The sequence below is a fragment of the Bombina bombina genome, chromosome 5 (assembly GCF_027579735.1).
Source record: "Bombina bombina isolate aBomBom1 chromosome 5, aBomBom1.pri, whole genome shotgun sequence".
NCBI lineage: Eukaryota > Metazoa > Chordata > Amphibia > Anura > Bombinatoridae > Bombina > Bombina bombina.
In genome coordinates, this window is record NC_069503.1 from 102,357,246 (window position 1) to 102,369,346 (window position 12,101).

General features: G+C 36.7%; 1 protein-coding gene across 1 annotated transcript in view; it reads left to right on the top strand.

Moving 5' to 3' along the window:
- Nucleotides 1–6,121, top strand: part of LOC128660000 (zinc finger protein 850-like) — a 145,951-nt gene extending 139,830 nt beyond the window's left edge. The window contains exon 2 of the mRNA XM_053713591.1: nt 4,228–6,121. Within this exon, the coding sequence (XP_053569566.1) occupies nt 4,228–5,669 (1,442 nt within the window). The 3' untranslated portion in view covers nt 5,670–6,121. The remainder of the gene's footprint in view (nt 1–4,227) is intronic.
- Nucleotides 6,122–12,101: the final 5,980 nt, after the last annotated feature.

Genomic DNA, 12,101 nt, shown 5'->3' on the forward strand with positions numbered 1-12,101 from the left:
TTTGTGAGAGGACAGCTCCCAGAGCATAGTCAGAGGAATCGACTTCTAATATAAACTGTAATGTAAGGGTCAGGAAAGCGAAGAATGGGTGCTGAAGTGAAATATTCTTTTAGATATTCAAAAGAGTGTGCAGCCTCGTTATTCCAATGGAATGGAGTGGTAGAACTCGTAAGTTGGGTGAGGGGTTTAGCGATTTTGGAAAACCCTTTTATAAATTTCCTATAATAGTTGCTGAAACCCAGGAACTGTTGTAGTTCTTTCCTGGTGGTAGGCTGAGGCCATTGCTTCATGGCATCTACCTTATTCTCCTGCATCGGAATTCCTTTGGGACCCTAATGGTATAACCAAGAAAGGATATATCCTGAGTGTGAAAAACACACTTTTCAGCTTTGGCATATAATCAGTGCACTTGAAGTCTTGATAGCACCCACCTAACATGTTTGATATGTGCGTCAATAGACTGAGAATAGATTAAGATATCATCGAAGTAAACTACTACACATATATCCAGCAATTCCCTGAAGACATCATTAATAAAGTGCTGAAAGGTGGCTAGGGCATTGCATAAGCTGAAGGGCATCACCAGGTACTCGTATAACCCATATCTGGTTCAAAATGCGACCAACCACTCCTCACCCTCCCTTATGCAGACTAAATTATAGGCTCCCCTGAGATCCAATTTTGTGAACCACTTAGCTTGATGTAGTCGTTCAATCAATTCAGGAATCAATGGAGAGGATACCTATTTTTGATTGTGATTTTGTTGAGATCCCTGTAATCAACTATAGGTCAAAGTGACTGATCCTTATTCCTAAAGAAGAACATACCAGCAGCGGCTGGTGATACAGATGGTCATATAAACCCCTTTTTCAAGTTGTCTTCCAAATAAGTCTTTAGATGATTAAGTTTGGCTGACTTAAAGGGTATAGATGTCCATATGGAGGTGTAGTTCCTGGCTTCAATTCGATTGGACAATTGTAAGATCTATGCGGAGGGAGATTTTCTGCCTCACGTTTGCTAAATACTTAAGCGAATTCTGAATATACCTTAGGAATGTTAAGTTGATCTTCAGATACTTTTGATATTTGCATAATAGGAGAGTGTGTATAACAGGTTTGTTGACAGTAATGAAGATTGTAAGGTTATTTGGAGAGTTTTCCAATCAAGTGTGGGTTCATGAATGCGTAACCATTGAAGACCTAGCACTAAAGGGAATAATGGGGAAGGAATGACTTTGAAAACTATATATGCATGGTGGAAATTGTGTATAGTAGTTAAAATAGGTACAGTGTAATAGGACCAGTGGAGATTTCTGAACCATCGACTACACGGATTGACACAGGTGTTTTCTTTTTTTATGAGTGGTATTTTATTCTTATCAATTAAAGTGTTATCAATATAATTTCCAAAGGCTGCTGTGTCAAGAATGGCTTCTGTCATCATTCGATCAAACTGGTTTGTCATGTACAATTAATGAGGTTAAAGAGGCATTGCACTTACTTTTCTTATTCTTGTCCAGTATAGGACAGTCCTTAACTGTATGTGCTGGGTTAGCACAATACATGCTCAAAGCTTTGGTTTTCCTCCTGTACCTTTCTTCTGCAGTTAAACGTCCCCTTAGCATTCCAATTTACATAGGTTCTGAGCTGTTTACTGAATAGCTTTGGCTTGGTTGCTGGACATGTGGTATAGGATTTACATTTCTTTTATATCCTGAGTCTCTATGCAGATGTTCACTTTTTTTCTCAGAGTCTTCTATTAATCTGCATAGTAAGCTTCATTAATGCCTCTAGAGTGTCTGGTAATTCAGTCCTAGCTAATTTGTCCTTTACCAAGTCAGACTACTAGCCTATACTGATTTCTCAATGCCACAGTATTCCATTGGGAGTCAGTTGCGTACTGTTTAAACTCTGTTATATACATTTCAACTGGTCTGTTCCCTTGCTTCAGTGCTCTCATTTTTGCTTTCTTTTGCAAATTGGTGTCGAGATACAATTCATCCATTACAGACAAAAAGTCATCCAATGAAGGTAATATCAGATTATCTGATTCATAGTATGAGTCAGCCCAGACCTTGGGTTCTTCTCTTAAAAAAGAAATCAATCTTAAAACCTTAATCCTGTCATTGGGATAAGTCTTTGGTGTAAGGTTGAATGTCAGCAAACAAGCATTTTTAAACTGGCAAAATGCCTTTCTGTCACAATAAAACAGATCTGGAGGGGATAGTTGTGGTTCTGGTTTGTTATCAGATAATACAGGCTTACTGGAAAATGATTCACTGATGACCTTCCTGAGAGTGTCATTTTCCACTTGTACAGTAGATCCCTTAGGCCCTGATCCACACGTTGAGACAGATTGTAAACTATTTGGGGGAGGTCTGCTGGATCCATGTTATGGCTTTGTTATTATGTAAGAATAGACCTTGGAATCTCTGAAATCCTGAACATCTGTGGATTGCAACTGCAGACAAGTTGGTTAATGTATCACATGGCAATAGATCAGATATATCCAAAAGATTTTTGGCTGCTTTAAGTGAAATTAATACGTAATAATTGGATCAAGTATTAACATGTATCAACTACTTGATAATATATGATACAGCAAGAAAAGTACTTGAGAAACTGAATAATAGGTAGCAGAGTATAGTATAGAACTTCTGTTATGGAACTCAGAGGAATCAGTAATGCTGCGGCTGACCAGGAATCCTTGATACTGGTGATGTAGGTGGTTTACCCGGAGTTAGCTGAGAGGATGATGACGAGCCAGTGGGTGTGTCATAGTTGAGATAACACAGAGTGGTAGTTGTAATCTCAAAGATTTATCTCTGTAGAAATGTTTAGCTGTAATCGACAACTACATAGGAGTATGGTAAGTTGTAGAGGATAGGTCAATAAATTGGAAACAGGATTCCTATATGGAAATGAAACTCCGTTAGAGGGAAACCTGAATTACGTCAATTACTCTGCAACCAGGAATGTAAAAAGTGCTGAACAGCGAAATACAAAGTTCTTAATTCCTGAGAGGTAACCAATAAATCCAGGTAGAACAAAATATAGAAAACTCGTTCTGAGAATTTCTATGGCTGTTTTCCTTGCTTGAACAAAATAACAAAGCACCTGTTAAACATCAAGGTAGCAGTTAAGTAGGGAGAGTGGGTTGGATTAACACACAGTAGTGTGACAGCGTGGTCCTAAAGGGAAAAGGATATAGATTCCTTACACCACCCCAGAACCGCCCCTGATTTGTGTGCTTAATTTTGCGGTAAATATTATTAAACTAATAAAGTTTTTAGCTGTTTATATAAATTAAACAACCACAGCTGAAGCTTAAAAGTATTGTAAAATCACTGCTTCTTACCCTCTCAAAACATCTCAATCTGATTATTAATCTGTGATGATTAAGAAATCATGTTCTCATCCAACTGGTTGAGCATGAGACGTGCATTACTGTATGTGCGCTTGCTTGTGCAATGTTCAATGAGGATGTTGGATGCCACCTCTCTTGCGCGGAATACAGGTGTACTTGTTCCCTGGCTGAGAACATTATGCAACATTCTTTGTCATCATTTTTTAATTTATGATTTATAGGTAAATAAATTTATAAATAAACAAAAAATGGAAGACATTTGTTTTGTGTATAAACTAATAATATGATTTTGTATTAAATGGAATATATTATAAAGAATACATATTGTTATTTTTCTTTCTTTAATTTCTTTTTATGTAGACAAACACATGAATAGTTCATATCAACCCTTCACTACAGCAAGCATCAGAATGATGCCACAGACTCCAATATTTTTAGACACTAATGATTATTCACAAAAATTGGGGAAATCACAGCAGATATTTAAAGAAGATGGTGAATTGGCAGGAACTGGTCAGCAATCATTGTGTACAGAGAGTAATTTAGTCATCAAACAAGAGGACAAGAATTATGCCTTATCTAGTGAAATTATTATCCCTGATGATAAGCCACAAACATTTACTGAGTTTTTAAAACATTTTAAAGAAGAGAAAAGTCTACAGTCTAGCCAAATGATTCATACAAAGGAGAAACATTTCAAATGTACAGAATGTGAGAAAAGCTTTAGATATAAGTCTCATCTCCTAGAACACCACAACATTCACACAGGTGAGAAGCCAAACACATGTACTGAGGGTGTCAAATGTTTTATACAAATGACAAAACGTCTAGCTCATGAAAGGACCCACATGGGGGAGATATCATTTAGCTGTACAGAGTGTGGAAAAAGTTTTACACAAAAGAGTGATCTGAAAAAGCATGAAAGGATTCACACAGGAGAAAAGCCATTCACATGTACAGAGTGTGGAAAAAGTTTTACACAAATAAGTAATCTGAAAAACCATGAAAGGATTCACACAGGAGAAAAGCTTTTCACATGTACAGAGTGTGGAAAACGTTTTACAGAAAAGAGAAATCTCAAAAAGCATGAAAGGAGTCACACAGGAGAAAAGCCTTTCACATGTACAGAGTGTGGAAAAAGTTTTACAGAAAAGAGTAGTCTGACAAATCATGAAAGGATTCACACAGGAGAAAAACCTTTCACATGTACAGAGTGTGGAAAAAGTTTTACAGAAAAAAGTAGTCTGAGAAAACATGAAAGATTTCACACAGGGGAAAAGCCTTTCACATGTACAGAGTGTGGAAAATGTTTTACAGAAAAGAGTGATCTGAAACGGCATGAAAGGATTCACACAGGGGAAAAGCCTTTTACATGTACAGAGTGTGGAATCAGTTTTACACAAATAAGTAGTCTGACAAATCATGAAAGGATTCACACAGGAGAAAAGCTTTTCACATGTACAGAGTGTGGAAAAAGTTTTACAGATAAGGGTAATCTGAGAAAACATGAAAGATTTCACACAGGGGAAAAACCTTTCATATGTACAGAGTGTGGAAAATGTTTTACAGATAAGGGTAATCTGAAAAGGCATGAAAGGATTCACACAGGGGAAAAGCCTTTTACATGTACAGAGTGTGGAATAAGTTTTACACAAATAAGTAGTCTGACAAATCATGAAAGGATTCACACAGGAGAAAAGCCATTCACATGTACAGAGTGTGGAATAAGTTTTACACAAATAAATAGTCTGACAAATCATGAAAGGATTCACACAGGAGAAAAGCTTTTCACATGTACAGAGTGTGGAAAAAGTTTTACAGATAAGGGTAATCTGAGAAAACATGAAAGATTTCACACAGGGGAAAAGCCTTTCATATGTACAGAGTGTGGAAAATGTTTTACAGAAAAGAGTGATCTGAAACGGCATGAAAGGATTCACACAGGGGAAAAGCCTTTCACATGTACAGAGTGTGGAAAAAGTTTTACACGGAAGAGTGATCTGAAAAATCATGAAAGAAGTCACACAGGAGAAAAGCTTTTCACATGTACAGAGTGTGGAAAAAGTTTTACAGATAAGGGTAATCTGAGAAAACATGAAAGATTTCACACAGGGGAAAAGCCTTTCATATGTACAGAGTGCGGAAAATGTTTTACAGAAAAGAGAGATCTGAAAACGCATGAAAGGATTCACAAAGGGGAAAAGCCTTTTACATGTACAGAGTGTGGAAATAGCTTTACACAAGTGAGTAATCTGAGAAAACATGAAAGGATTCACAAGGGAAGAAACCTTTCACATGTTTAGAAAGTGGGAAAAGGTTTTTATTTAAATCAGGTATCACAAAACACCAAATATTTACACTCAAATAAACTTTACACAGTGTACAAACTTTTTTACAATTATCCTAAAGAGGACAAACTCTCTAAATAGAAGCATCAAAAGAGATGTTATTGTAATAATACTTTCTAAATCCTAGTTATAGAAGCCTCGGATTGGAAGTGCTCTCCTGATGTCCTTTGTGCCTCTCTTTATGTGCACTTCAGTTTCTCTCATATAAATGTGATAGAATCCAAATACGACACAGGAATATACAAATCTGCCCTCATACTGACCAGTTTATACAACTATTCATTACCAAAACACCCCCAGTGTTTATTAGTATGACAGTGTTAGGAGTTGTACGTTTGATTCACATAGGGGAGAAAATAATTACATTTACATTTAGTGTACTATGTACTCCTGTTACTGAGAGGAAATATGACCAATATTCGTAAGTATAAAACAAATATGTTTAATGGTGATTATATTAAAATCCCATATGGGTAGACAATCTAAAAAACAATACTTAAAAATGTAGTAAAAGCTTTTATCTAGACACCAGTGTCAATATGTATCAGATATTCGTAAATAAAAATAATAAAAATAGCAATCCTTATTCACTTATATATGATGACAGTAAAAGTCGTATTATAGTTGTGATACTAAATAGGAGGAACACTTCGTATAAAGTTGTCTACAACATATATAAATTTCTAGCAGCTATAACATTAAGATTCTTCAGATTTGTTTAAATCATATTGTGAATACAAAATCTGGAGCAAAAAGTAATCTGCACTTAAACAAATGGTTTTCAGGTGTTGTTATCGAGTTAGATAATATTAGAGATGCGTGATACTTGTTTAAATCGGAGATGATATTTCTGGTAATAAAGTCTAAATCCAACGAATATTAATCACAAACTTGCAGATATTAAGAAGATAAAGTCTCTAACTGTACCAATAAAAGAAGCAAGCTGCAATGGTGTTACTTAGATTGTTTTCTTTTCCTGTTTGAGTTGTTATGCAGTAAATGTTGTATCATAGTCATGTTAGTTTTCTCAATTTGTCATGATTATCACGATTAACACATTTATGAATGTAAGTTGATTGTAAGTAGTTAATAAATACAAATCTTCGGCTCTACGGCCAAATAGTACCTTATATTCCAGTTCACAGTGCACTATAAAAGATGTTGTTATTTGGTGGTGGGGGTGAATCTCCAGTATTTCAAATGGAGTTCAAGCGTACAGTCTTACCTATGGAAAGCGATCTGGAGCAATCTCCAATGCCGGATGCTGGTCACTTCACCTTTATTTCCCTTTTGTGAATCCTTTTGTTGGGGTAGCTGTTCTGCTACACAGGCTTCTTTGCTGTTTGAGACGGGTCATTGTGGGACCTCTATGGATCTGGTCTTTACCTCCTGTCCGTACTCTGTGTTCTTGGATTTTTGTCCAGTTCTTTGCTGGGGTAGCAGTTCTGCTATACGGGCTTTTTTGCTGCTTAAGATGGGTCCTTGGAGTATTAATGCGGGACTTCTGTGTTTTTTCCGTTTTTTACTCCTCTCCGTGTTCTGTATCTTTGAATAAATATATCAAGTTCAACGCGTTTCGGCTGGGGAACCTTTCTCAAGATACCTGATATCATTGATTTCTTGCCTTTTATAGCTCTGTTCATTTACGTCTTCTGTTTTCTTAACTCCTTAAAGGGATACTGAACCCAAATTTTTTCTTTCATGATTCAGATAGAGCATGCAATTTTAAACAATGTTCTAATTTACTTCTATTATCATTTTTTCTTCATTCTCTTGCTATCTTTATTTGAAAAAGTGGGCTTCTAAGCTAAGCAAATGTTTGGTTCAGAACCATGGTCAGCACTTGTTTATTGGTGCTGTCCAATCAGCAAGGACAACCCTGGTTGTTCACCAAAAATGGGCCAGCATCTAAACTTACATTTTTGCTTTTCAAATAAACATTCCAAGAGAATGAAGAAAATTTGATAATAGGCGTTAATTAGAAAGTTGCTTAAAATTGCATGCTTTATCTGAATCACGAAAGAAAAAAATTGGGTTCAGTGTCCCTTTAACCCCTTAATGACCAGACCATTTTTCAATTTTCTTACCCTTAATGACAAAGGCTATTTTTACATTTATGCTGTGTTTGTGTTTAGCTGTAATTTTCCTCTTATTCATTTACTTTACCCACACATATTATATACCGTTTTTCTCGCCATTAAATGGAATTTCTAAAGATACCATTATTTTCATCATATCTTATAATTTCCTATAAAAAAAAATTTAATATATGAGGAAAAAATGGAAAAAAACACACTTTTTCTAACTTTGACCCCCAAAATCTGTTACACATCTACAATCACCAAAAAACACCCATGCTAAATAGTTTCTAAATTTTGTCCTGAGTTTAGAAATACCCAATGTTTACATGTTCTTTACTTTTTTTGCAAGTTATAGGGCAATAAATACAAGCAGCACTTTGCTATTTCCAAACCACTTTTTTTCAAAATTAGTGCTAGTTACATTGGAACCCTGATATCTGTCAGGAAAACCTGAATAACCCTTGACATGTATATATTTTTTTTTAGAAGACATCCCAAAGTATTGATCTAGGTCAATTTTGGTATATTTCATGCCACCATTTCACTGCCAAATGTGATCAAATAAAAAAAAAAGTTAACTTTTTTTTACAAATTTTGTCACAAACTTTAGGTTTCCCACTGAAATTATTTACAAACAGCTTCTGCAATTAAGGCACAAATGGTTGTAAATGCTTCTTTGGGATCCCCTTTGTTCAGAAATAGCAGACTTATATGGCTTTGGGGTTGCTTTTTGGTAATTAGAAGGCCGCTAAATGGCGCTGTGCACCACACGTGTTTTATGCCCAGCAGTGAAGGGGTTATTTAGGGAGCTTGTAGGGTTAATTTTAGCTTTAGTGTAGTGTAGTAGACAACCCCAAGTATTGATCTAGGCCCATTTTGATATATTTCATGCCACCATTTCACCGCCAAATGCGAGCAAATTATAAAAAAAAATTCATTTTTCACAATTTTAGGCTTCTCACTGAAAGTATTTACAAACAGCTTGTGCTATTATGGCACAAATTGTTGTAAAAGCTTCTTTGGGATCCCCTTTGTTCAGAAATAGCAGACTTATATGGCTTTGGTATTGCTTTTTGGTAATTAGAAGGCCGCTAAATGCTGCTGCGCACCACACGTAAATTATGCCCAGCAGTGAAGGGGTTAATTAGGTAGGTTGTAGGGAGCTTGCAGGGTTAATTTTAGCTTTAGGGTAGAGATCAGCCTCCCACCTGACACATCCCACCCCCTGATCCCTCCCAAACAGCTCTCTTCCCTCCCCCACCCCACAATTGTCCCCGCCATCTTAAGTACTGGCAGAAAGTCTGCCAGTACTAAATAAAAGGAGTTTTTTTTTTTTTATAAAAAAAATAAAATATTTTAGCTGTGATGGACCCCTGCCTTAGCCCCAACCTCCATGATCCCCCGCCCCCAGCTCTCTAACCCTCTCCCCTACCTAATTGCCGCCATCTTGGGTACTGGCAGCTGTCTGCCAGTACCCAATTTGCCCCAAAAACAAAAGTATATTTTCCTCTTTTGCAATTTTTAATGTTTTCTGTAGTGTAGCAGCCCCCCACAATACCCCTATCCCCCTCCCCCTCCCAGATCCTTTTATATTAACTTTTTTTAAATCTTTTTTCCCCCCTCTTCCCTCCTCATTGGTGTCAGTGGCCAGCTAATGCGCGCGCGCCCCCCGCATGCTCCCGGCACCCGGCGTGCACATTGGACTTACAGGAACCGGATGCCGGGTAGCGATGGGCTGCCCACCCGCCTCCCTGTTACGCTCCCACCCACCAACGAACCGGCACCATCGCTACCGGTGCAGAGAGGGCCACAGAGTGGCTCTCTCTGCATCGGAGTCTTCTAAAAAGGTATTGCAGGATGCCTCCATATGGAGGCATCACTGCAATACCCTGAGAGCTGCTGGAAGCGATTGCGATTGCTTCCAGCACTCTGTTAGACAACTGACGTACCAGGTACGTCTATTGTCATTAACTGGTTGTTTTTGCATGACGTACCTGGTACGTCAGTTGTCATTAAGGGGTTAATTGCCATTCTTATATGCTTGTGCAGTGCAGTTAATAGATACTAATATAATTCTTCTCTATTAAAATGTATTTTATTTTTTATATACTATTCATTCCTATTGTTGGTAGTTTTTACAGGCGTACACAGTACTGGATAAGAATCGTTTAAAATATCCATATTGATATTATAATTGTGTATATTGGGGTATTAGGAAGGTCAGGACAGATGGAAGGGGGGGGAAGATAGAAAAGAGACTGCTCCATCAAGAAGCAGAACTTATTTTCAAGATGGTAACCCTATACCTCAAAGGTCTAAATAGTGAACTCGACCTTAATGCAATCATCTAAATTAAAATAAAAAAACAACAATAACAAAAATACCATTAAATAGGGTTAACATATATCTATTTTAAGTAAGAATAAATTTCACTGATATAGGAATATGTATATAGACCAACATACATACTAGTCCTATGAATAAGGATAGAATAATGAGCTTGGCCAATAACAACATAATTCATATCATGGGGGATAACAATAACTATAGTTATCCAATCCCATGAATAGATAAAGCTATCCATTAATGTAGAGTTATTACTTATATATATATATTTATATTTTTTTATGATATCAAAGAGATAACATATTAACACATCTGGCATATATATAGGAAGTACTCTACATTTGCCTTTTAAACAACCAGGATGAGCAGTTTGTGCAGGTCAAGGGAACTGCCATGGGTTCCAATGTTGTCCCATCTTATGCCAACCTTTATATGAATGAATTTGAAGAATGAATTGTATATGAGAGTGATTTGTTTAAACAGCACGGAACGATATGGTGGCGCTATATCGATGATGTGTTTGGCATTTGGTGGGGCAGCATTGGAACCCTGGAACAGTTTGTTAGTGAACTCAATTTGGCGGTTAGAGGGTTACAATGTACCCTTTCTTTCAGTGAAGAGTCAGTTACCTTTTTAGACACAAGGGTGTCATTAAAATTTGATTTATATCACAAAGAAACAGACAGGAATACATTGTTAAAATATGGCAGTTTTCATTCCAAAAGATTGGTGGACTCACTACCTAAGAGCCACTTACTTAGGGTGCAGAGAATAGTGAGTAATGATGTTGATAACAACTTAAGACTCAAAGAGATGACAAAAAGTTTTTTAGAGAGAGGTTACCCATTGAAACTCATTAACAAAAAACCTGAAGAGATAAAAAGCCCAAAACCAAAGGAAGATAAAATGAATAAAGAAAGTAGGTTGGTTTTTGTCTCGCAATATAGTCCCCATAGTAATGCCATCACAAAAGCAATAAGGAAAAATTGGCATGTGCTTAGAGAATGTAATCCCCAGATTAAGTTGTTCAGGGAACCACCACTAATGGCATTCAGGAGGGTCAAAAACATTTGTGACCATTTGGTGAAATCAGATATAGGCTCAGCAAAAAATATCCAACAAACACTTATAGGGAGTAAAAGGAATGGCAGTTTCCCCTGCTTGGGGTGTATGAGCTGTAGTTCTATCATAAAAGGAACACATTTTAATGGATATTTCACTTGTTATAGTTCTTTCAATGTATATCTGATAAAATGTCAGTGTTCCCTTTTCTATCTAGGAGAGACCACCCAAAAGGTTAGGGAGCGATTGTGTCAACATTGCTCCAACATAAGAAGGAAAAACCTAGAAGCCCCATTGTCCAAGCATTTCTTAGAGCAAGGACATGGAATTAGCCAACTGAGGTTGCAAGTCATCAAACAGGTTAAAATACCTAGAAAAAACTTCTTAAGCAAAAATAAATGTGGTGTATCCACAAGTTAGACACTATGCACCCCAAGGGGCTTAGAGATTTTGATCTCACTTGCTTTTTATAGGAATGATATACTGTAATCATAGTAACATGTTGAAGCTCCTTAATTGAATTTTATCTATGTGCTTAACTTTCTTATACAATAACTATCTTTGTGATATAATTAGCGAGTGATCTTTAGTGATATAACTAATAAACCACTTCCAGTTTGGTCACTATGTTATGAAAGGCAGGTCCTCTTTTACCAACTTAAGGAAACTGCTCCTAACAGTGGATTATTATAATGCTCAAGCTAAAGACAACACTTTTTTAGGCGATGATAAGGCAGTGATTGCCATAGATGCCGAAAAAGCTTTCGACGCGATGGAATGGCAGCACCTTTTTAGTTCTCTAGCTCGTTTTGGCCTAATAGGTAATTTTCTTAAATTTATTTATAAATTATACGATAACCCATTCTCAGCACTGGTGGTAAATGGCTTACTCTCTGAA